At 44.1% G+C, this 23184-nt stretch overlaps 1 protein-coding gene across 1 annotated transcript in view; it reads left to right on the top strand.

The window, feature by feature from the left end:
* DPT (dermatopontin) overlaps positions 1-22967 on the top strand; it is a 34078-nt gene extending 11111 nt beyond the window's left edge. The window contains exons 2-4 of the mRNA XM_006275549.4: positions 2531-2656; positions 17165-17272; positions 21295-22967. Coding sequence (XP_006275611.1) covers positions 2531-2656; positions 17165-17272; positions 21295-21361 — 301 coding nt within the window. The 3' untranslated portion in view covers positions 21362-22967. The remainder of the gene's footprint in view (positions 1-2530; positions 2657-17164; positions 17273-21294) is intronic.
* Positions 22968-23184: the final 217 nt, after the last annotated feature.

The raw sequence follows: 23184 nt of genomic DNA, 5'->3' as shown, positions 1-23184 counted from the left end.
AGTGTTTGTTATAGCTTGTTTGTGGTATTGTTATTAAAGCCTTTCTGCTACTAATCAAATGAGATGTCATGTCAATCTGTAACTGCACTAGGTTTAAAAGCCCACTTTTAACTGCAACAATATGCACAACTGAGCCCTCCCTTTTGTTTCTGAATGTTAACATCTCTCCTTAATTTAGAGAGCACTGTTCATTTGAAGCTGCCCAAAGTGTTTTATACAATGTATTAGTCATATGTTTCCATGGCCTCTGTAGCAAAAAACAGCAACTTTCTCTCCAAGTACTTGTGAAACTCCCTGAATACTGGCCAAAATCCCTAACTTGGCAGGATGCCAAGCAAGTGACAGTCCCTTGCTGCAGAAGGACTTTGAAAGAATCCTATAAAGTACAGGAATGCAGAATGGCTTAGGGCAACGTGGCATGTGTCAGGGGCAAGCCAAGGAATACAAATAGCCATGGTTATACACACAAACTCTGTGGGAAAGGTATATCTCCTGGCTTTCGAATTCAGACACCTAAAGTTAAGCACTACCACCTAAAAGAGAGGCACCCTGTGGGTATAAAAGAGGCCTGATTTTTCTGAGATGCTGAACACTCACTACTCCTACTGAATCACGTTGGTCAAAGTGTGTTGCTGTTTTCCAGGTTACTTCCCTACTTCTGTTGATATTCCTATTTGTGAGGGCTTAAATATGGAGGGCAGACTAAAAACCCTGGCTTTAGTGAGCCTAGTTTTCCAAAACTAGACACATGCAAACACTCATGCATCTAGTTTCCCCACCGTGTCACCTGCATAAACAGATGACAGCCTTGCCAAATGCAAAACACATTTCGATGACTTGCCATTCCCATGGGAACGCCAGACTCTCCCAATTAAGTTGTAAATGAACCCAAAGAAATGTTTTCACATCTGTTACATTAGAGCCAATCTCTGAAAGTGATTTTGGCTGTGTTGTAAGTGTATATCTGTTTTTGGCATGAGTGTGAAGGCTTGTAAGAGAGCTTGACTGCCAGCCTTCCTGGCTGCAGCCAGAGCTGAGGTCTGTTTCTTCAAAAAGAGAAAGGAAATGGAAGGAAGTAAGCACTCATAATAATACTGTCTGAAGAAAGAATGAGGTTAAAAGAATGCTTTAATTGAATGGGGGAGCACTCAAGAGTTGCTACCAGATACTGTGTGGACCAATTCTACTCACACATGCCTAGTTCATTGCCTTCAAGTTTGCTTTTCTGTGGGCTTGATCCAGTGCATATTGAAGTCAGTTGCAGAGATGCCACCAAGTCCCATGAATACAGGCCCAGAGCGGTTTCAGCGCCATACTGTTGCCCCTATCAATTTTCGCCCCAAAAGAAGCAAGCTCCTTACAGAAGAATTAGCACTTTGTCCACTTCTAGATTTTATGTCCAACTACATCAGGGTTGCAGAGTTGTGTCTGTATGTTTAGAGAGTCTGTACATGCTTCAGAAAGTGCACAGATGTATTTGTTGGCAGTTAATTTCCAGAGCACAGATAGCACGTAGCAGATAGATACAATTTGACTAACCCTGATGAGATTCTTGTTTTGCAAATGCACTCCTAAAATTTTGGGCTAATCTTTCACTCTCCTTATGTAGAGTGAGACTCAGTTTTACCACATGCAAAACAATATATAGCTTTACTAGGATCTCATGATTTTATCACATATCTTGTAAGATGTGGTATTTTTCTTAAAGGGCTCTCTCTTGCAGACACATGATTACACGAGAAGCCCAAGCTTTCATTTTAAGTTTCCTACCTTGATGGTTGTAGAGAAAGACCTAAAAATGTAATTGGGATGAACCCAAAACACTCAGGTCATTTATAGATGTTATGGTTTTCTAGATTTAATCTAGATTACAGCCACCGCTTCATACACGTGGCCGTTTGTAGTCCGAATTAAAATTGGCTCCAGTCTGAATTAACAAATCCTTAGTAAAGGAGGATTAAAGATAATGCAGACTAGGGCAGTCCAAATTAGGCAATTTAACATGAATATGAATATTAACATGCACTTAACATGTATATGAGGTGTTGCTTTTAGAAGAAACAGTCCTTAGGAACTCAGATAAGCATTCCTTAGGAATGCAGATAAACAATGCAAATGTCAGTCCCCTCAAGGGAAACTCAGTTGGGTTTCTGCAACATAATAGAGGCCGTCAAGCACAGAGTAACACCTCTACAAAGTCAAATGTGCTAACAACACCTCACCATAACTAAGTATCAGTATCCTGACTAAGCCACCAGGCTCAGCCTATGTACACTTTATCATCTGGCTTGTATTGCTGCTTGTGTGTCTCAGGTCAGCCCCATGCATTGGCCCTTCATGCAGTGTCAGCACCAGGCCAGTCCTGTTCTCTGACTCCAGAGTACAGGGCCAGTCTGTAGATCCAATTCAGCTACCAAACTGGCCCCACACCCCTCATGTGCCCCACAAAGCTGAATGAGTTTGATACCCCTGGAAACTAACTGGCCAACAGAAAACTAATGTGTCTCCGTGTCTTGTTTCCTTTTCTCAGGTATCAGACCTGCTCAAATAATGGCCTCGTGGCTGGGTTCCAGAGTCAGTATTTTCCCTCAGTGCTGGATCGGGAATGGCAATTTTACTGCTGCCGCTACAGCCGGAGATGCTCATACTCATGTTGGTGAGTTGAAGCAGATATACTAACTCCATGTGTTCCTCTGTGCAGAGCTTACTAAGCATGTCCTCCCCAAACAACTGACCATGAAATTCACTGCACTGTTGTCTTACATACATAGAACAAGCTAATTGTTTAAGGGGCCAAACTAGATATATGTCCATTTTGGACAATTCCAGCATCTGCGAATGGGATCTGCATGGCTGAGGGAGCAGAGTAAGAGTATGTCTATCCAGCACAGTGAAATGCAGTGTGGAGATTCCAAGCATTGCTTATTTAGACCTAGCTTGGGTACCAGAGGCAAACGTGCTGCACTGAGAAACCAGGGTACATAGCCTGAAGGACTCTTCATGTTAACATCACTAGACAGCTCCTGATACCTGTGAAGGAACTAGCTCAGGTGGTACTGCATTGCACAGTAAAGACATATGCTAAAGAACATTTCATCTCTTACAAGTCACTCTCCAGGCTTTTTTTGTAGTACCTAAATGTTGTTCCCATTTGTAGGCTGTTTATATTCCTTGTGGAAAAGAATTAGTGACCGTAGTCCAAGACCTAACAAAGAGATGGCAGCCTCTCAGAAAACAGTATTACAGTTGGCTCATTGGTCTCCTTTCTTGGCATCATGGAAATGAAGGACACAGTGGGTCATGACTACTAGGTGTGTGTGAAGCTTCGGATGGTGATTCGATTCAGAGGAGATTTGGCCTGATTAAATGGCTGAATCTCCAAATCCAAATTGAATCAAGGGACCAAGTAAAAGGTCCGAATCAGTTCAAAGCTCTCTGAATCTTCGGAAAAGATTCAGAGAGCTTTGATGATTCGAGTAGCCCCCACCTGCTGCAGCAGGGAGCTATGGCCAGACTCGGAGCTGGTAAGTGCTAGGGGCAGGGGAGGAGGAGGAGGGGGAGGGGGAGGGGACCATGGGGGGACCCCTGCCAGGCTGCATCCTCTGCCTGCTCCCCCAGCCCCTCCAAGCTCCACCCACTCCCCCAGCCCCACCATGGCTGCCCTGCCTGCCCCAGCTCCCAGCCCTTTAAAGAAAAGCCCTGGTGCTCACCGGGTTGTGCCAGGTGGGGGCAATCCTTGCTGTCCTCCACTGCCCCATGATGCATGGGGGGCTCTGCCAAGAGCCCCTTGACCCTTGCCTCGCTCCCTGTACCCCCTTTACAGGTGCCCCATCTGCCCCGACTCTAGTGCTTTGAGAAAAAAAAAATGGAGAAAAGCCCCAGGACTCACCACTTCTGCAGTGGCCTTGGGGCTTCGGGAGGCTCATGGAAGAGCCCCCCATGCAGTGGGGGGCAGCAGAGATTGCCCCTCCCTCCCGGCAGCACCCGCTGAGACGGGGAGGGTTTTTTTCCAAGTGCCAAGAGCTGGAGCAGGTGGGGCAGCCATTGCCAGGCTGTGGGGGATGGGCCTGGCTGATTCAGAGATTCAGCAGCTGCTGAATCTCCGAATCAGATTCAGCTGAATTGATTCAGGACAGTGATTTGAATCATCAAATCAAATTACTGTCCCCTGAATTGGCCAAATCCGAAGCGAATACTAGCCACTTTGCACAGGCCTAATGACTACTGAGTTTCCTGGGTGTCCTTAGATGCCATTTTTCTAAATTCAGGAGGGATCCTATAACCCAGAGTAGGGCAAATTTGATTTCTCCTGCTTGTTCTGTGGCTATACAGAAGACTTCATCTTCCACAGCTGTTAATCCAGCTCCTCTGACTGCTACAAAAAGTGACTCTCCTACAGTTTTGCTTAGGAAAACTCATACTCCAGTCTTTTTGACCAGAAGTAGGTCTTGAAGTGAACTCTCCGCAGAGATGCATGCGAGATGTTTACATGCCTGCTGGTCTTATTCTTAGTCTGACCTGCTACCAGCCAAATGCAACAGCAGCATATTGATTTCCTTGCTGGCAGGAGGCAAAGGCAAGACCTTTTAGATTTTTGAAAGCCTGTGTTACAGGAATTAGCGCCACGTGTTTGGATATTCCTCAGTCTGCTCTGCTGTCTGCAGATGTTCCACATTTGTAGTTGTATCTGCTAGACCTCTTTTCAGGTGAGGGAGACTTGCTCTGTTTGAATCTATGATTTTCTATGACTCTTTGAATCTCAGATTTAGGCAGTTTCTTAAAGTTTCTGCCTCTTTGGATACAGGACATCATGCACATTCCAATGAGACAATTAACATCATTCTTTTTTATTTGTGGCCAAATCTTTCATTCATTCTGTTGTCCTGACAATGCTGGTATTGCTGTTACGTGGCCATGCTCAGCAACTTTGAATGTGATGAGCCTGCTTCAAATTATTGTCTTGTGTGCTTTCACCCACGCTACATACAGGCCTGTATTCTGCTTTTCTATTTCAAGAAGATACAACATTCTTCATTTCCTATCCTCACACACTGTTAAACAGATGCTGTGTCCCAACAGGCACATTGGGAGGAAGCATTTTAGAAAAAACAAAGTAATTCTATTATAGATGGGAAAATTCTGATCTCCGGTCCATGGACTAGGTCTTGGATCCTGTATTTTCCTTTGCTTTGCCTCAGATTCTCTGCATGTCCTTTCGTTGCATCTGATGTAGTGAGTTGTGGCTCATGAAAGCTTATGCATCTTTGATTCAGTTGGCCTATAAGGTGTACCTCTGCCTTGCCTTCTGTCAGATTCTCCATTGATTGATCTTAGCATAAAGATGGATATCTTTGTGACGATTCACTGTGCATTAGAGTTTCCCTATCTCCTTTATTTCACCTTTCCCTTCTCAGAGCCTAGCATCTTCACCTATCATCTAGCATTTCCTTTTGCAAGTCCATGAGAAATAGGACTATTGCTAAAATTTTGGGGTTTGACTTTGTATTCTATGCATTTGTATGCAGCAAAAAACAAATGTTCCTTCAGAGGACAAAAGCTCCTTCCTAAAAGAAAGACAGACAGACAGACTTTTCCCAATATACAATGGGCAATCACAGACGTGGTACTCTTCAGACTGTACATAAGACTATTTACTAGGAGTGTGCAAAGCAGGCCCTATTCGGTTCAGATTTGGATTTGGCCCGAATCAGGGACAGTGATTCGATTCGTTGATTCGGATCACTGTCCCCGATTCGATTCGGCCAAATCCGAATCTGAAGATTCGATGCTGATTCGGAGAATCAGTGATTCAGGCATAGACACAGCTTTAAATGTTTTTTCTACATACCTTGAGGTATGAGTTATAACAATAGTCAAAATCTATTCTAACATATTACATGCATATGCTTTTTTTTTTTTTGTTTGTTTGTTTGTTATGAATGCTTGAGGTTTTTTTCTTTTCCTGTACCAATAAGCCTTGTTTTCGGATTCCCTACATTTCTACCATAGTTTAAATAATTGGGTTCCTCACAGGAGACTGAAAAACTCAGAATAAATTTACCTGTCTGGGAAATGCTACAAAAGTAAAATAAGTTTTGTGGTGGGAGACCAGGTGGCCCATATCTTTCTGGTTGGAACCAAAACATAATTGACTTGGAAAGGCAGCAAATTCCTTACAGATGTGGACACATTACTAAATAATCCCATTTGACCTCATAGTTTTCTTGTTGCAAGGAAATTGAAAAGTTTGACTTGCTGCTCTCAAAAGCAAAACACATGTCACCAGAGCAGCCGAAAGTCTGCACAGACTGTTTATGATCGTTTCCCCTCTACAAATAACTGATGCTGCTAAGTGCCAGGAGGTCTGTCTTGTGCTACAGCTGCTTTCTGTCACAGTTAAACTGTCCAGGCAAAAGCAACATTTTCTAAGAGTTCATGGTTTAGGGAAGCTTCAAGGAAGCGTTTATTTCCTTCATCTGAAGTGTCACCACAATTATACTGAGTGCATGACATTTATGATGGATCAGATACTATGAGTAGGGCAGCAGATACTACAGGAGCAGGGAAGTTACAGAATCATATAAATAACTCAGCAGTGTTGACACTATAGGTCCAAATCAGCACTCACAACACGTTCCCAGTGCAAGGGTCATCTGTGTGTTCAACTCTCTCACTGTGAACTAAGCCTTCAGTCTCCAAGGCTGGGAGACTGGCTTCTTGCAAAATAGCCAAAGCCACTAAACACCCAAGAATGACCACATGTTCTTTCAGCCCTTCCCTCTTGCAAAGTGGGGAGCAGTTTCCCAAGTTCACAAGTGTTATTTATTTGTATCAAACTTGTGCCTGCCAGAGGTGGGGGTTCCATTGTATAGGACACTATGTGCATATTCATGGTATACAAAGAAGTTACAGTGTAACTAGACAAGAGATGAAGATACTTGCTTTGGGTTGCATGGCAACATTATGGCAAAATCGGGGGGGGGGGGGGGGGGGAGGAGTAAAACCCAGGCTTTCTGAGACCCAAACCAGCATCCTACTTGCAAATCCAGCTTGTCCCCCTAATATGAACAAGGCATTCTGCAGTTTATTGTTCCTTGCTGCATTGCTCTGTTAGAGCATGGCTAAAACCCCAGGCTGAAGCAACCTCCACAAAGACGTTACAAGAAGGAGCCCTCACTTGGGTTGTCATGCCAATAATTAATATTAATCAATCTTAATATTATTGGCAAGACTGTCTTGTCTTGCCTGCTTCTGACACCTCTTCTCTATCTCATCATCGACTCCCCATCTCAAAATGATGTAGGCCCTGCTTCACAGCAGCTTTCTACTCTCAGCAGTCTGAAGCGACTGATTCCCAGCATTGGCCATCAGTGCGCAGCTCACAAAGGGTTCTCTTGCAGATATCAACAAAATGGAGTTTGGACTGTCCAAGTTGGTATTTGCCAGTGGCCACCTTACTATAGTGCCAGTATGTCCTTGGGGATTTAGCCATTGCTCATACAATTCACATGCCCTAACTAATGGAAGCATCACTGTCTTAGGAGCATGAACATACTGGGTAACCTGGCCCATTCCAGAACAGCAAAGTTAGAGAGTTTGTTATGCTATGTTATGCCCAGGATAGGTGGAGACACTGAAGATGGAAACTGTTCAGTTTTCTTTTTCCCTTGGCATAAGGAGTTCACATTTCACTGCCGTACAACAGAAAGCTAAGTATGCAAGTGCTGTAGATGGACATCTCTGATAGAGTGAGCACTCTGTTTTTCCAAACTCTCTTTTGAAGTTTAGCCATGGCATTGCTTGTCTTTCCAATGTGAGCATTAAGTTTGGTTTCCAAGCCAAGATTTTGTGAGATGATGGAGCCCAAGTAATTGAAGTTTTCAATCACTTCCAGGCTTTCATCATTTATTCTAACTTCAGGAGGGTGGTCAACTTGTTGATCCATGACTACTGTCTTCTTCAGGCTAATGGTCAGACCCAAATCATCACAAGCATGAGAAAAGTAATCCATGAGACTTTGCAGTCCTGCTTCTTCTGAATGACTAACAATTGCTGCATCGTTGACAAAAAGTATTTAATGGACAAGAATTTCCTGAGCTTTTGTTTTTGCTTTGAGATGACTGAGATTAAAGAGCTTCCCATCGAATCTGGTCTGAAGGTATAGTCCTCCTGAAAAGCCTGTTGGAGATGGGTGCAGTATGGCCACAACCAAAGCCTACCCAATGTCTTACCAGTGTACGCTGTTGGGGAACCAGACAGCACCTCTGCCATCAATCTCTGCTGTAATTTTCTTGCCCACCATGTCTTCATGTTCTCTAACTCTTGGGAGCTGGATGTGTAGGTTGGTGGTGATCCTGACAGGTCCTCTCAGAGTGGTTTCTTCGTGGGGCTCCACCTCACCTCACCTCACCCCACTCCACTTTCTGGATGATACCCTTCAGGGTCTGGGTCTTGTATCACCCTGATATGGCTGGCAACTAGGCACTGACGTGTCAAATGACTGCCTGGGAGTCTAAACCCATTCATTCAGGCACCCTGGGGTCATTTTTACGTCAGTCATTCCTTGGTTCATTGATTAATCAACTGAGATCAGTCTGTCTGAAGTCATAGAATCATAGAAAATTAGGGTTGGAAAGGACCTCAAGAAGTCACATCTGGTCCAACCCCCTGCTCAAAGCAAGACTATATATCAACTCAGCCAAGGCTTTTTCTAGCTGGATCTTAAAAACTTCCAAAGATGGAGATTTCACAATCTCTGTGGGTAATCTGTTCCAGTGTTTTACTACCCTCCTAGTGAGAATTTTTCCCCTAATATCTAAGCTAAACTTTCCTTGATGCAACTTGAGACCATTGTTCTTGTTTTGTCAACTGTCACCACTGAGAATAGCCTAGCTCCATCCTCTTTCAACCCCCCTTCAGGTAGCTGAAGGCTGCTATTAAATCCCCTCTCGGGTTTGTCTTCTCTAGACTAAATAAGCCTAGTTACCTCGTCCTCTGTCCAGAAGTCATGTACCCCAACCCCCAAACCATTTTCATTGCTCTCTGATGGACTCTCCAATTTGTCCACATCCTTTCTGTAGTGGGGGGCTCAAAACTGGACACAGTACTCCAGATGTGGCCTCACCAGTGCTGAATAGAGGAGAATAATCACTTCCCTTGATCTGCTGGCAACACTCCCACCAAGGCAGCCCACTATGCCATTAGCCTTATTGGCAACAAAGGCACACTGCTGGCTCATATTCAGCTATTGTTCACTGTAATCCTCAGATCCTTTCCTGTAGAGCTTCTGCCCAGCCAGTCAGCCCCCAGCCTGTACTGGTGCATGGGACTGTTCTGCTCTAAGTGCAGGACTTGGCACTTGTCCTTGTTGAACCTCATGAGATTGCTTTTGGCCCAATCCTCCAATTTGTCTAGGTAACTCTGAATCCTAACCCTATCCTTCAGCATATGTACTACTCCCCACAGCTTGGTGTCATCTGCAAACTTGCTGAGGGTGCACTCCATGCCATCTTCCAGGTGACTGATGAAGATATTGAACAAAACCAGCCTCAGGACCGACCCCTGGGGCACTCCACTTGATAACAGCTGTCAACTCAACTTCAAACCATTGATTATTACCCTCTGAGCCCAGTGTTCCAGCCATTTTTGTATCCACCTTACAGTCCATTCATCCATCCATACTTCCTTAGCTTGCTTGTGAGAATGTTGTGGGAAACCGTATAAAAAACCTTGCTAAAATCAAGGTACACTACATCTGTGGGTCTCCCCACATCCATGGAGCCAGTCACCTCATCAAAGAAGGCAATTAGGCTCGTCAGGCATGAGTTGTCCCTGGCAAATCCATGCTGATGGTCCTAATCACCTTTTTCTCTTCCAAGTGCTTAGAAATGGATTCCTCGAGGATCTGCTCCATGATTTTTCCAGGAACTGAGGTGAGGCTGACTGATCTGAAGTTCCCTGGATGCTCCTTTTTCCCTTTCTTAAATATGGGCACTATGTTTGACCTTTTCCAATTATCTGGGACCTTTCTTGATAACCATGAGTTTTCAAAGGTGATGGCCTGAAGCTCTGAACATGTCATAGATTCATATATGTTAGGGTTGGAAGGGACCTCAATTGATCATCGAGTCTGACCCCCTGCATAGGCAGAAAAGAGTGCTGGGTCTAGATGACCCCAGCTAGATGCATATCCAACCTCCTCTTGAAGACCCCCAGGGTGGGGGAGAGCACCACCTCCCTTGGGAGCCCGTTCCAGACCCTGGCCACTCGAACTGTGAAGAAGTTCTTCCTAATGTCCAGTCTAAATCTGCTCTCTGCTAGCTTGTGGCCATTATTTCTTGTAACCCCCGGGGGCGCCTTGGTGAATAAAACCTCACCAATTCCCTTCTGTGCCCCCGTGATGAACTTATAGGCAGCCACAAGGTCGCCTCTCAACCTTCTCTTGCGGAGGCTGAAAAGGTCCAGTTTCTCTAGTCTCTCCTTGTAGGGCTTGGTCTGCAAGCCCTTAACCATACAAGTGGCCCTTCTCTGGACCCTCTCCAGGTTATCCGCATCCCTCTTGAAGTGCGATGCCCAGAATTGCACGCAGTACTCCAACTGCGGTCTGACCAGCGCCCGATAGAGGGGAAGTATCACCTCTGTGGATCTATTCGTCATGCATCTGCTGATGCACGATAAAGTGCCATTAGCTTTTCTGATGGCTTCATCACACTGCCGACTCATGTTCATCTTGGAGTCCACTAGGACTCCAAGATCCCTTTCCGCTTCCGTGCCACCCAGCAGGTCATTTCCTAGGCAGTAGGTATGCTGGACATTTTTCCTCCCTAGATGCAGCACTTTGCATTTCTCCTTGTTGAATTGCATTCTGTGGTTTTCTGCCCACTTGTCCAACCTGTCCAGGTCTGCTTGTAGCTGTTCCCTGCCCTCCGGTGTGTCCACTTCTCCCCATAGCTTTATGTCATCCACAAACTTGGACAGAGTACACTTCACTCCCTCGTCCAAGTCGCTGATGAAGACATTAAAGAGTATCGGTCCAAGGACTGAGCCCTGCGGGACCCCACTGCCCACACCCTTCCAGGTCAAAACCGACCCATCCACCATGAGTCTCTGGGTGCGACCCTCTAGCCAATTCGCCACCCACCGGACTGTGTAGTCATCCAAGTCACAGCCTCTTAACTTGTTCACCAGTATGGGGTGGGATACCGTATCGAAGGCCTTCCTGAAGTCTAAGTATATGACATCCAACCCTACTCCTGTGTCCAGGCGTTTCGTAACCAGGTCATAAAAAGATACTAGATTAGTCAGGCATGATCTGCCTGCTACGAACCCGTGCTGGTTTCCCCTCAGCATAATTTGTCCTGCCGGGCTCTCGCAAATGTGAGCCTTGATAATTTTTTCAAAGACTTTGCCAAGGATGGAGGTGAGACTGACTGGCCTATAGTTGCCCGGGTCCTCCTTCCTCCCCTTCTTGAAAATGGGGACCACATTGGCCTTTTCCAGTCCTCCGGGACTTGGCCCGTGTGCCACGAGCGTTCAAATATTCCTGCCAGTGGCTCTGCAATGATGTCGGCCAGTGCCTTCAGTACCCTCGGATGGAGCTCATCTGGGCCTGCCGACTTAAACACATCCAGTTCTTCCAAGTGAATCTGCACTATCTCAGGGTCTACGCATGGTAGTCTGGCGCCTTGCTGCTGCCTCTCTACAACCCCAGTGAGAGACTTGTCGTGCCCCTTGCTTAGGAACACTGAGGCAAAGAACTCGTTGAGGAGTTCAGCCTTGTCCCCCCTGTCCGTCACCAATTGCTTCTGCCCATTTAGCAGGGGTCCTATTCCTCCCTGGGCCTTCCTTTTACTCCCTATATATCTAAAAAACAATTTCTTGTTATCCTTTACTTGGGATGCCATCCTCAGCTCCATGGTAGCTTTGGCCTGTCTAACTGCCTCCCTACAAGCGTGAGCAGAGGAGGTATACTCCTCTTTGGTGATCTCTCCCTGTTTCCACTTTTTATGTGCTCCCCTTTTGGCCCGTAGGCTGCCCTGGGTTTCTCTGGTCAGCCAAGGAAGCCTCCTGGCCCCTTTCCCTCTTTTTCCTTGCATCGGGATGTCCCTTTGTGACCGAAGGATCATTTCCTTAAGGCACAGCCACCCTTCTTGGGCTCCCATTACTTCAAAATTCCTACTTTGCAGTACGTCCTTGACTAATCGCCCGAGTTCATTGAAATTGAAGTGCTTTCCAAAGTCTAGCACTTTCACCCTACTAGTTACTTTCACCGTTACTAGTTACCTTACCCACTCGATGTCTTATGAAGAATTCTATTATTAGGTGATCACTGTACCCCAGATGGCTACCGATCTGGAGGTCCCCTACCATGTCATCCCCCGTTGCCAATACCAGATCCAGTAAGGCATTCCTCCTAGTGGGACCGTGTACCTCCTGCGTCAGGTGGAGGTCCTGTACACAGGTTAGAAACCTGTGTGAACGGTAGGACTTTGCCGTCTGCGTCTCCCAGCAGATGTCTGGGTAGTTTAGGTCCCCCATGACTACAGCCTCCTTAGTTTTATGGTCTCCGAGAGCTGCCTCAGGAGACCCGAGTCTAGTTCTTCCCCTTTGTGTGGGGGTCTGTAGCAGACCCCTACCACCAAATCCCTTTCTCCTTGCCCCCCATGTAACCTAACCCACAATCCTTTTACTTCCTCATCCTTTGATTCTGTCTTGATGAGGGTCGATGTATATTGCTCATTGACAGAGCGCAACCCCTCCCCCTTTCTTCCCCACCCTGTCCTTTCTGTACAGCCTATAACCTTCAATATTTACCGCCCAGTCATGGGACGAATCCCACCAGGTTTCTGTTAGCCCTACTAAGTCATAGGTTTTTTCTGCAAGCAGGAGTGCTAGTTCATCCTGCTTGTTCCCCATGCTCCTAGCATTAGTATATGTCAGCCAACTCCCTCAGCACCCTTGGGTACCTCCCATCCAGCCCCATGGACTTATATATGTCCAGCTTTTTAAAATAGTTCCTAACCTGTTCTTTCACCACCGCTGGCTGTTCATCTCTTCCCCAAAGGTATATGGCCCCAAATCAATTCTGCCCAGGCTTCTGGGCTAATCAATCTAGGTCTCCGGTTTAAGGACACAATCAGATACTCAAGTGGATAAAAATGAACTTAATGCATCCCCCATTCCTGGGTTAGCTGGTTTATGTCAGTCCCTGAAGGATCCAATCAAATAATTAAATAAGTAATCAAAGCAAATGAAATCAATGCCTCCCAGGTTCCTAGGTTAATCAATCAGGTCAGTCCCTTTAAGAATAATTCAACTCATCAAAAACAAAATGAAAAGCCCTTCCTTTGGGTTCCTACCTTGCCCTGGCTCCTCAGGATCAGGGCTGCTGAGACATTCCAAGGAGCTCTCCTTCTGGCCACTTTCCCCAGCACTATAGGAAGGGAACATGATTAAAAAAAAAAAAAAAAAAAGAGGAAAAAAAATTTTCCTTGGCTGTGAAATGGGTATAGCATTATTTACCCACATGGAAAAGATTTTGTGGGGTGGAAGTGCCAATATTTATTGGCTTTTATTACAATATCCTTCCCTGGGTGTTGTAATTTTATTTATTATTAATTCCTAAGGTGATATTTTTTCCACAGGGAGACCAAACACAACAATTACTACTACGTCCAAACTAAAAAAAAAAAAATCTTATTAAGGATTCAGAGATTTTATGAATATCTTTTAGAAGACCCTACGATGACAGGCTGAGCGCCCTGGGGCTCTTTAGGCTGAAAAAGTGCAGGCTCAGGGGTGATCTGATGGCCACCTACAAGTTTATCAGGGGTGACCACCAGTATCTGGGGGAACGTTTGTTCACCAGAGCGCCCCCAGGGATGACGAGGTCGAATGGTCACAAACTACTTCAAGATCGTTTCAGGCTGGACATAAGGAAGAATTTCTTTACTGTCCGAGCCCCCAAGGTCTGGAACAGCCTGCCACCGGAGGTGGTTCAAGCGCCTTCATTGAACACCTTCAAGATGAAACTGGATGCTTATCTTGCTGGGATCCTATGACCCCAGCTGACTTCCTGCCCTTTGGGCAGGGGGCTGGACTCGATGATCTTCCGGGGTCCCTTCCAGCCCTAATGTCTATGAAATCTATGAAATCTATGAAATATATTTCCTCCTGCCAGCAGATTTTTGTTGAATTACTTCAAAAAACCCCAACCCCCCCCCCAACAAACCCCTAAATCAAACCAAACAAAAAACAGAACAAAGCAAAGCAAAATCTAAAACCAACTTAAGGGGAAAAAAATCTGTGCTAGTAAAAGAGGTGAAATAGAAAATCTGCTACAAAATACTGTCTTCTGGAAATGGAAATCTTCTGTCTCCCTACAGAGCAGTTACAAAAGGGCAAGCTTCCTTCACACTACTCTGCCAATGTTTCTAAAATTTAGAATTTCACCATATTGAGAGACTTCTAGATGCTTACTTACAAAGCATCTCTCCTTTCTGTGCGCAAACCCTAAGGACTGAAAATCCCCACTAATAAACTGTCTCTTCATATATTTTGTCAGATTTGGCCCTCAAACTACCAGCAGGGGTGAAGGACAGAGGAAGGACAATATCACAAAGTACATCTATGAGGTGAATTATCTTCATGCCCCTCTGCAGGATGGCATGCAATCAAGCTGACCTTGACATACGTGAGCTTAAGGGAATACTTACATAAATGAGCACAGCTAACATCATGGAGAACAGAATTAGACAGGCAGACCACAAAGGCCTGAGTGAACATGAACCCTCCTCTCATAGCAATATTTATAATGTCTCTCTTTAGAATGAGAGGAGTTGGCAGGCATCTGTACTCATAATAAGACAGAATTCAAAGACTCATCTTTGCACCCCATTACTTTGGCAGTTTTGTTATGTGTGCTGTTCATCACTCCTATGTGTATTACACATTAAAGGCTGAATGGAAATAAGCACAGCTTAGTGGGCATGGAGGTAGAGTTGTCAGAGGAAGGAAGACCAGGGCAAACCAATGAGGCTTCCCTTGGGATATTAGTGCACCTAAGATCAACACTGTTTGCTCTTACAAGAAGTGCCAAGGGATCTTAAGTGATCATGCAGTCAGGACACTAATTTTTACTTCCCATCTGAAAAATGCATGGGATTAGTACATGTGAACCAGATATCAGTGATGCCCTTTCTGCCCCTTTTGCATGTAGGTGGGCAGGGAAAAGATTGCTTTAAACTTTTACCATCCCCATATTCTGGTGAAGTGCAAGTGCCTACCCAGCCCACAGTGTAAGTTAGAATAGGCTCTGAGACAGTTTGTCTCATGCTCAGCTTCCTGTGGCCACCAAATGATTCTGGAATCAACAAACAGTTATTTGACAATACACTCTGGCCTTGCCTCTGACATGTTATTTCACCTGCTACTCTGGGGCCTGAGCCAGTGTAACAGTCCTTCCAGCAAGATACCAGCTGCTGGGGGGATAGGGGGGGTCCAGGGTTCCCACACTGGGAGTATTTCTAGAAAATTATTTGCACCCCCTGGAAGGCCCTATTATGATACTAGAGTGGCTTCAAGTGCTCTTAATATAAGCTAGAATAGGGATAGATAAACTAGCAACATAACCTGTTCAAAGTCAAGCTGATTTGTCTGTGTTGTGAGGTGCCTGACATTGTATTACACAAAGAACATTTCAGAGGAGCGGGGTGTTTGTACCTGTGATGCTATTACCATGTACATGTGACAAAAATGTCACTGTGTGTGGCTTAATGGTGCCACACTGTACGCATGCAAGAGTTTTGGGGGTTTTAAAGATGAGTGATAGCTTTTAAAGATAGCTCATCCCAGTGTAGTTTAGTTTGCAACAGTGCAGGTCCTGCAGCTGGTAGGACGCCTGGGGCCTTCAGGGAACAGGCTGGCTTGTCCCTGGGGCAGTGCAGGAAGGTGGCAGAAGGGCAGCTGGGTTTGCTGGCAGTTGGAGAAAGCGGGAGAGACAGTGCATGGGACGCTGAAAGCCTGAGTGGCACCCAATCCAACACTTCCCAGAGTCTGCCTGGGCTTCCAGCACCCTGTGCACCATCCCTGCTGCCTTTTCAACTTCCAGCAAAACCAGCTGCCCTCCTGCTGCCTCCCGGCACTGCCCCAGGGACAAGCCAGCCAGTTCCCGGGCGGCCCCAGACATCCTGCTGGCTACAGGAGCCTGCTGAAGACAGAAGCAGCAAGGGGCCCAATCCTTTTTTTTTTGTTTGTTTTTTTTGGCAGAGCCTTCTGGCCTCTCCCACAGCAAGGGTGGGGAGTGGGGCCATGGGGCTCACCCCAGGAAAAAGACTCATCATGCATTAGTTACTCCACATTTACAGTGGGGTTAGACTGTTGTTGCCTCTCTATAGCTCCATTGATGTAACTTCATTAGCACCTCCCTACACTTGATGCAATGCAATGATGAATCAGACAGCTGGTTTCTCTTCCTAACCTCCGCCTTGTGACATGTGATATTGGTCAAGCTCCAAGCCTTCTTGGTAATTTTGTTTGTTCAACCGTAAAACAGGAGTAATAATAATAATAATGTTTTCCTACTTTCTGAGGAGACTGTAACTATCAATTAATATTTACAGAAGCACTTTGAGATCCTTAGATAAATTATACTGTACAACTGTGATCTGAGTCATTGTTTCTTTAATTACAAACTGGAAGGAAAATGAAAAGAAGAAAGCAGATTGCATTAGATGTTATGTCAGTATAATTCATAAATGGATAAATGCTGGTATTTGTTTGGCTTGGCAATATTTACAGTGTTCTGGGGCAAATCAAACAAAACGGAAAACAGCAAGTGAATATGCTTGAAAAGAGACAGAAGAAATAAGACTTTCAGCTCTTTCAATTCTTTTTTCACATCATTTTCTTCCTAGAATTGCTACTATATATATAATACTCAAGCATGCTCTAAGTAATGCTAAGTGCACTAAAATTATCCAAAGGACTGAAGAACTAATTGCCTGGAGGAGAAACAAAATAACATTACATAGAGGTCTCTGCAGCTTGCTGTTGCTAAAGAATAAAAAGCAAAAATTCTACTGTTGGATCTGCATCCAGTAAATGCTGTTTTGTTCTACTTTTCTTCCAGACAGTAAATTCTGTTTATTTTTTCCTTCCTGTAAAGGTTAACAACAGAATATCCAGGACACTATGGGGAAGATGTGGACATGATGCTGTATACTTATGATCATTACATCCGAGGGGCCACTACAACTTTCTCTGCTGTGGACAGGTTTGCCTCTTGCTTTGTTCTGTTGTCAGAAGGGGCAGAAAAAAATGGACATTCCCTTCTTGCAGCAACCAATTATACATATCTAGAATAAAACATTTGCTGTACTGGATTTAACTATTGCTTCATCAGCTGTGGCAGCTAACTGGTATGGCTCAAGGACTAATATCTGGTTCTTCAGATACAAGACCAAAGCCCATAATGAACTCTTTTAATATGTCTTTAGTTATGGGTCTTGGGTAGAAAGCTCACTTGGAATATGAGCTTCAATCAAATTAAGTGGTGTTTGAATCTAACCTTTTTTTTTGGTTCTAGACCTTTATAAAAGTAGATAGCCCTTTAACAATCCAGTCTGAGTAAACTGTCATGCAGAAGGACAAAGGGCTTTATTGTAGCCAACCTTTCAAAAGGCAGGTACATAGCCAGCAGTGTGTAGAGTGCTTGGTCAGGTTAACTGGTGAAGCCATCATTACTGATGTAGATAGTGAGTTTGGGTGTACCAACTCAGCTAGCTCCTTCCAGGAATGGCTTGGTGAAGAGTTAAATACCCACCCCATCCACTCAAGGGTAAATCTGACTGCATCCCTGACTCAGAGGGAGGAAAGGAGAAGTGTATTGGTCACTGTGACCTGCCCAGTCATCTGCTAGGATCACTAGGGCTTCTCTGGGTTAGGTCATACCCTGTTCACTCCACCTTTCAGCATCCATTTGACATAGGATATGTGCAAGATGGAACAATGGTCTGACCAAGCGGCCACGTTTACACAAGATGCTTACCGTGCATTAGCTTAATAACACTGCACAGTAGCGTGGCAGTTAAAAACCGTGCTAATAGCCTACTGTACAGTGTTATTAGGCTAATGCACAGTAAGCATCATAAAATAACTGTGTGGTGGTGCTACCGTGCAGTAACATTAGTTACTGTACATTTAGTTAGTACTTCATTAAGCAAATACTAAACTACATGTGGGGTGCATCTACACATGTGCATTTACTGCAAAGTAACCAAAACTACTGTGCGGTACAGGTGCATGTCTACACGTGCACACCCATACTGCACAGTAAATATGGTGACTTATGCTAACTGGAGCATAAATTTGATACCTGTGTCATGCAAGTATCAAAGTTATGCCCGAGTAGTTACTGAGCAGTAACACATGTAGACACTTTATTGCACAGTAACAGTGTGTGTGTGTGGACTGATTTAGGATTAACTTTAGTCCCAAATCAGTCCACACACAGAGTTAATTCACTTAAATGCCTGCAGGTGTAGATGCTGGCCTATACCTGGCTAAGCATAGTAATGTACTGCACAGTAAATTTAAGATAGTATAGATGCACGTGTAGACATGCCCACGCAATAACTAAGGCGTATTGATGAACTTGTAGATGCACCCAGTAAGTGGCAGCTTTTCTGTCCTTATTGTAGACCTGTTGTAGCTGTGAAGGTTCAGGGAATATGCAAGAAACAGGATTTCTGATATGGGATAATAGCATTTATTGGACAAATTCACAGCTGGTGACCAGAGGAAGGGCATTTTATATTCCCTCACCTCACAAAACTTGCTTCTATACATTTGTTGGCAGCCACAGCCTTTGGGCCAAACCCAAAAGATCTTGGAAGAGAAAGAAATGGGCCACAAAAGCCAATACCAACTGCACGTTTTCTGGTGCACATCTAACTGAAGATTAATAATATTATATACGTGGTGTTATACATAGTGAACAGTTTCTTAACTTCTGTGAGACTCATCAGGGTAAGCTGCACAAAAGCCTCTAGACAGATCACTGGATGCAAACATGTCAGGTATTTTAGGCCTTTCATTAGGTTTCACCAGACAAAAAAAAAAAAAAAAAAGAGGAAATAGATTATTTAGGGATTGAAGAATTTCTCTGATTTCCCTGCAAGGTTAGAAACCCAGACACCACCAGGCATATGAAAACCAGAGAGTGAAAGTAAAAGTCAAGCTGCTCTATCCAAGCTCACAGATGTGTTTATGAGATAAATTAAATAGCTTCAGTGTTGCAAAATATGTCCCTGGTCCTGTGAAGACTTGCATATACATTTACGCTTAACTTTAAACACAATACTTATTCAAATACCTTAAAATGAAGCACATGTCTGTATGCTTAAGTGTTTGCAAGATCAAGACCCTCATTAACATTTCAGGAGTCTTTCCATTTTAAAAAACCTTAATAGATGGTATTACTAATACATGAAAGTAAAACATTATTTTAAATAGGTCTGATTCTTATCTGGCAATGTCCCTTTATGGGAAAAAATGATTAGATCCAAGGGCAAAAGAACCACCTAGGGCAAAGGTGGGGTGGAGGAGAATTATGCTGACTACTGGAGAGCAGGGGAAGGAGGAGTGAGAAAAAGGAAGAGGGGATAGAAGCGTACCTACCTCAGCTCTCCTCACTGGGGCAACAGCCGCTACTGTAGCAGTGTGGGCTTGGGCTGCTGCAGCTGAGGGACAGGCAGTGTCATGGACTCCTTGGGCCGTGTCTAGTGCCTTGTCCATTTCCCCACCCCTGGGCCCAGGGCTATGCCTCACATGGCAGTCTCCTGTTAAGCAGTATTTTTCCATCACCTTCCCCCACCCCCTACAGACACTATTGGTCATGGGGCCACACCTGCCCAGTTTGTAGGCTTTGCAGCACTTTCTGTGGCAAAGACTCCTGGAGACAGGGGGCATACTGGCATGCCCTATAAGCAGGTTGCCAGTGTTGGTGCCCCACTTGCCCCCTGCCTATTGCTATTGATTAGATCTGAGCTTTTGAATGGAAAGCCTCCACCAAAACAGCTGCTAATTTAATGGGCCATCATTTTGAATTGCAAAACCTTATTCAGTCCAGGTTTTCTGTAGTTTTGGAGGCCTGAGAGACAGAAAGGGTAGTAAATGCCTGTGACCTGCTACATGCATCACTGATGACAATATCTTAAAATTAAACTAAAAATATGATTTGTACTGCACTGAGCCACTTGCCTGAGCAAATGACAGTCAAATATAGCTAGCCAGGAAATATCTCCACTTTCACCCCATACAGCTTTAAACCTTGCTAAGTAATACGAGGCAGATGCTGTTCCTTATGGTTAGTAAAAAATGAGTAGCATCTCGAACAGACTGAATGAAGCATACAGAAAATGAAAGTTGAACTGAGAAGGCTTTGGTCAACCTAGACTCCAGGGGTGAAATTCCTCTCTCACTTACACCATTGTAAATCAAGAATAGCTTACTGAAGTCAATGGAGGTGCACAGCAGTATAAGCAAGAGCAAAATATGCCCCAGTTCTGCATAGCAGCACCTACAGACAGGACATACAGCTGCATCATCTATGGGGAGCCTACTGATGGAAGATGACTCTTGTAGAAAAATGTCCCATTTCAGCCCTTCTTGTAATATGACCAGCCCAATAATACAGGTTCAAGGCTGGACAATTACCTGTATTTGAAACTTTTGACATCTTCAACCCCTGTGAAAAACTGCCATTTGGTAATATTTTACAAGTGACCAAGCACCACATGGCTGAAGACACCACTACTTAGAATGACAAGGGTGTTCAGAATCTCTGACTTCCTCATTCTTTCGCCTCTTTGATTAACTTATTAGTGTATTTATCAAATAATGCCCAGTATAGGAGTGTATTTAGTGAGATACTGAGAACTGGGCTGAAACCCATCCATTCATTTCACATTACTTAGTAACACATCACATGGCAATGACCATGGATGAGAACAAGCCTGGCTCTTCTTTAGGTCGCTGCTTTGAAGCTGACTCAGGCTTGATCACAGTCAAGTCATCACCTTCTGATGAACTCAAAGTTCTGATGCCCTTGATGTTAAGGAAAGGGCATTGAAACATTGACCTGCCTTTCATAATAGAAGAGCACATAATACTCAGAGGCCTAGCATGAGGCAGACAGGAAGTATTTTCTTTCTGAAGAACCCTTTTATATAGATGTGGCCTCTAGTGTTTCCCTTGTCTCACTGATGTCCGTTTCTCCTTTTTCTTCCCATGCAGGGATCGCCAGTGGAAGTTCATTGTCTGCCGGATGACAGATTTCAACTGTCAGTTTGAGAATGCTTAGACATAGTGACTCTATCAAACTTGGGGCGGGGGGAGGACTAAAAGGAAAAGGACATGCAAACTTACAAAAAGCATCCAAATCATCAGCTTCCTGCTGATGTCACAGATCTTTTTTTGTCTCTTGGAGCTGTTTAACTTCAATACCAACCCAATGCACCCTTTGGTCTAGTAACATGCTTATAACTGCACTTTTGGAGGATTCTCTTCATTTTCCTTTGTGGCTGCATCTCCCAGTTAAAATGCTTATAATGTGCAACACATTTTATTAACAGCTGCTTTTTCATACCTAGCCACTATGACCTCACACCATTTTATTTTGCATTGCCTAGTATCTCTGTACAAAACGCTTTGTATCCCTGATCACTACCCACATGGTTCAAATGCAAGAAAAGCCATCTAGTGCATACCTCACTAATTTTTCATACCTCTGTGCACACAAATCCCTGTAATTGTAAATGAGTTTAGGCAGTGCTGCAACAAGACTCTGGCATTCTCTATAATACTGGGGATAAGCCCTGGATACAGCTATCAGTGTGAGCTCATTTTTTCCAATGCCAGTGTATATAGGGTAATGACATTATTTGCACAAGAGGAAATTTTACCCCTGATAAGAACCAAAGGAAAAAGCAAATAGTAGCTTCACCCATCTACATTTGGAGACCAATTCTCCTTTCCACTAAGGTCCCTTTATATTCTTATTTGCATCTTGGTGCTTTTGACTGTAATACCAGCTCACTGCACCTTTTGGTATAGTAATATGCCTAGAAGTTTCAGCAGAGCTGCATTAATTGCTGTAATAGTGTTGTTAATGTGATGGTCCAGGGAATATGCAAGAAGAAAGATTTTTTAATTTTATTTCACATGATGCGTTCCTACCCAAAAGCTTCTTTAACATTCTTTGCAACTATGGAGTTGATCCAATAAAATATATTACCTCACAAGTCTTGCTTCTCTGACAGATGAAATCAGGGCAAATCCCCAGAGTAAAGAAGGCCTCCATTACTCGCTAAACACACTGCCTTGGCCATATATTGTTATCAGGAGTCCACTCTTCAGGTGAACTAGGCTATCACCATTGACAACATTCTTGGCTCACATTGGATCAATAAAAAACAGTGACCTTGACTGAACTTAAATTTTTTCCAGTTTGGAAGTCTTGTTCCCAACATGTATGCCTTAAAAAAGTCCATACAGTTATTAGTACTAAGATGTGATGTCCTTTTAGTGGCTTAGTTTGATGTTTGGAAGTGTTAACCTTCAAACTTACCTTGGACCTTTAATCGTTCAAAATGGCACTCACACAGCCGCAGTCCAATAAGGAAGACTGATAACCTCCTCAGGTAGGTTATGTTTCATACATTGTGCATTTGCAAGCATTCATGGCTTGATCCTTCACCCAAGAAAGTCAATGGCCCACTTCCCATTGACATAAGATCAGGCTTAGAATGAAAGCATGCATCAAATTAAAATTCTAAGAGCAATTGGTAATTGTCAATCTCCTTCTTCCAAATATCTCTCCTCGCTTGGATTTCTATTAACATACTATCGAGTGTTATCCTGCATACCACACTGGTGAAATAAATGAATTCAATACATTTTCCAATGCATTAGCCTAGTTTTTTCTTTTTTTTAAACTAATTGTTCACTTTACTCATTAATTTGCTAAAAGCTCAGTCATTTGCAGTGGGTATCACAGCAATTAGTGAGGTTCTGTTTCAGTCAGTTATGGAGACAAAGAAGACCAGAGGGAGGGAGAAATTAGGGGACACAGGAAAGAGAGAAGTTTCTTACTGACATTAGCAGAGATGGAGAAGTGAGGAAGTT

This window comes from Alligator mississippiensis, chromosome 1 (assembly GCF_030867095.1).
Source record: "Alligator mississippiensis isolate rAllMis1 chromosome 1, rAllMis1, whole genome shotgun sequence".
NCBI lineage: Eukaryota > Metazoa > Chordata > Crocodylia > Alligatoridae > Alligator > Alligator mississippiensis.
Note: the sequence above shows the minus strand (reverse complement) of the source record. Positions and strands in the feature narration are given on the sequence as shown.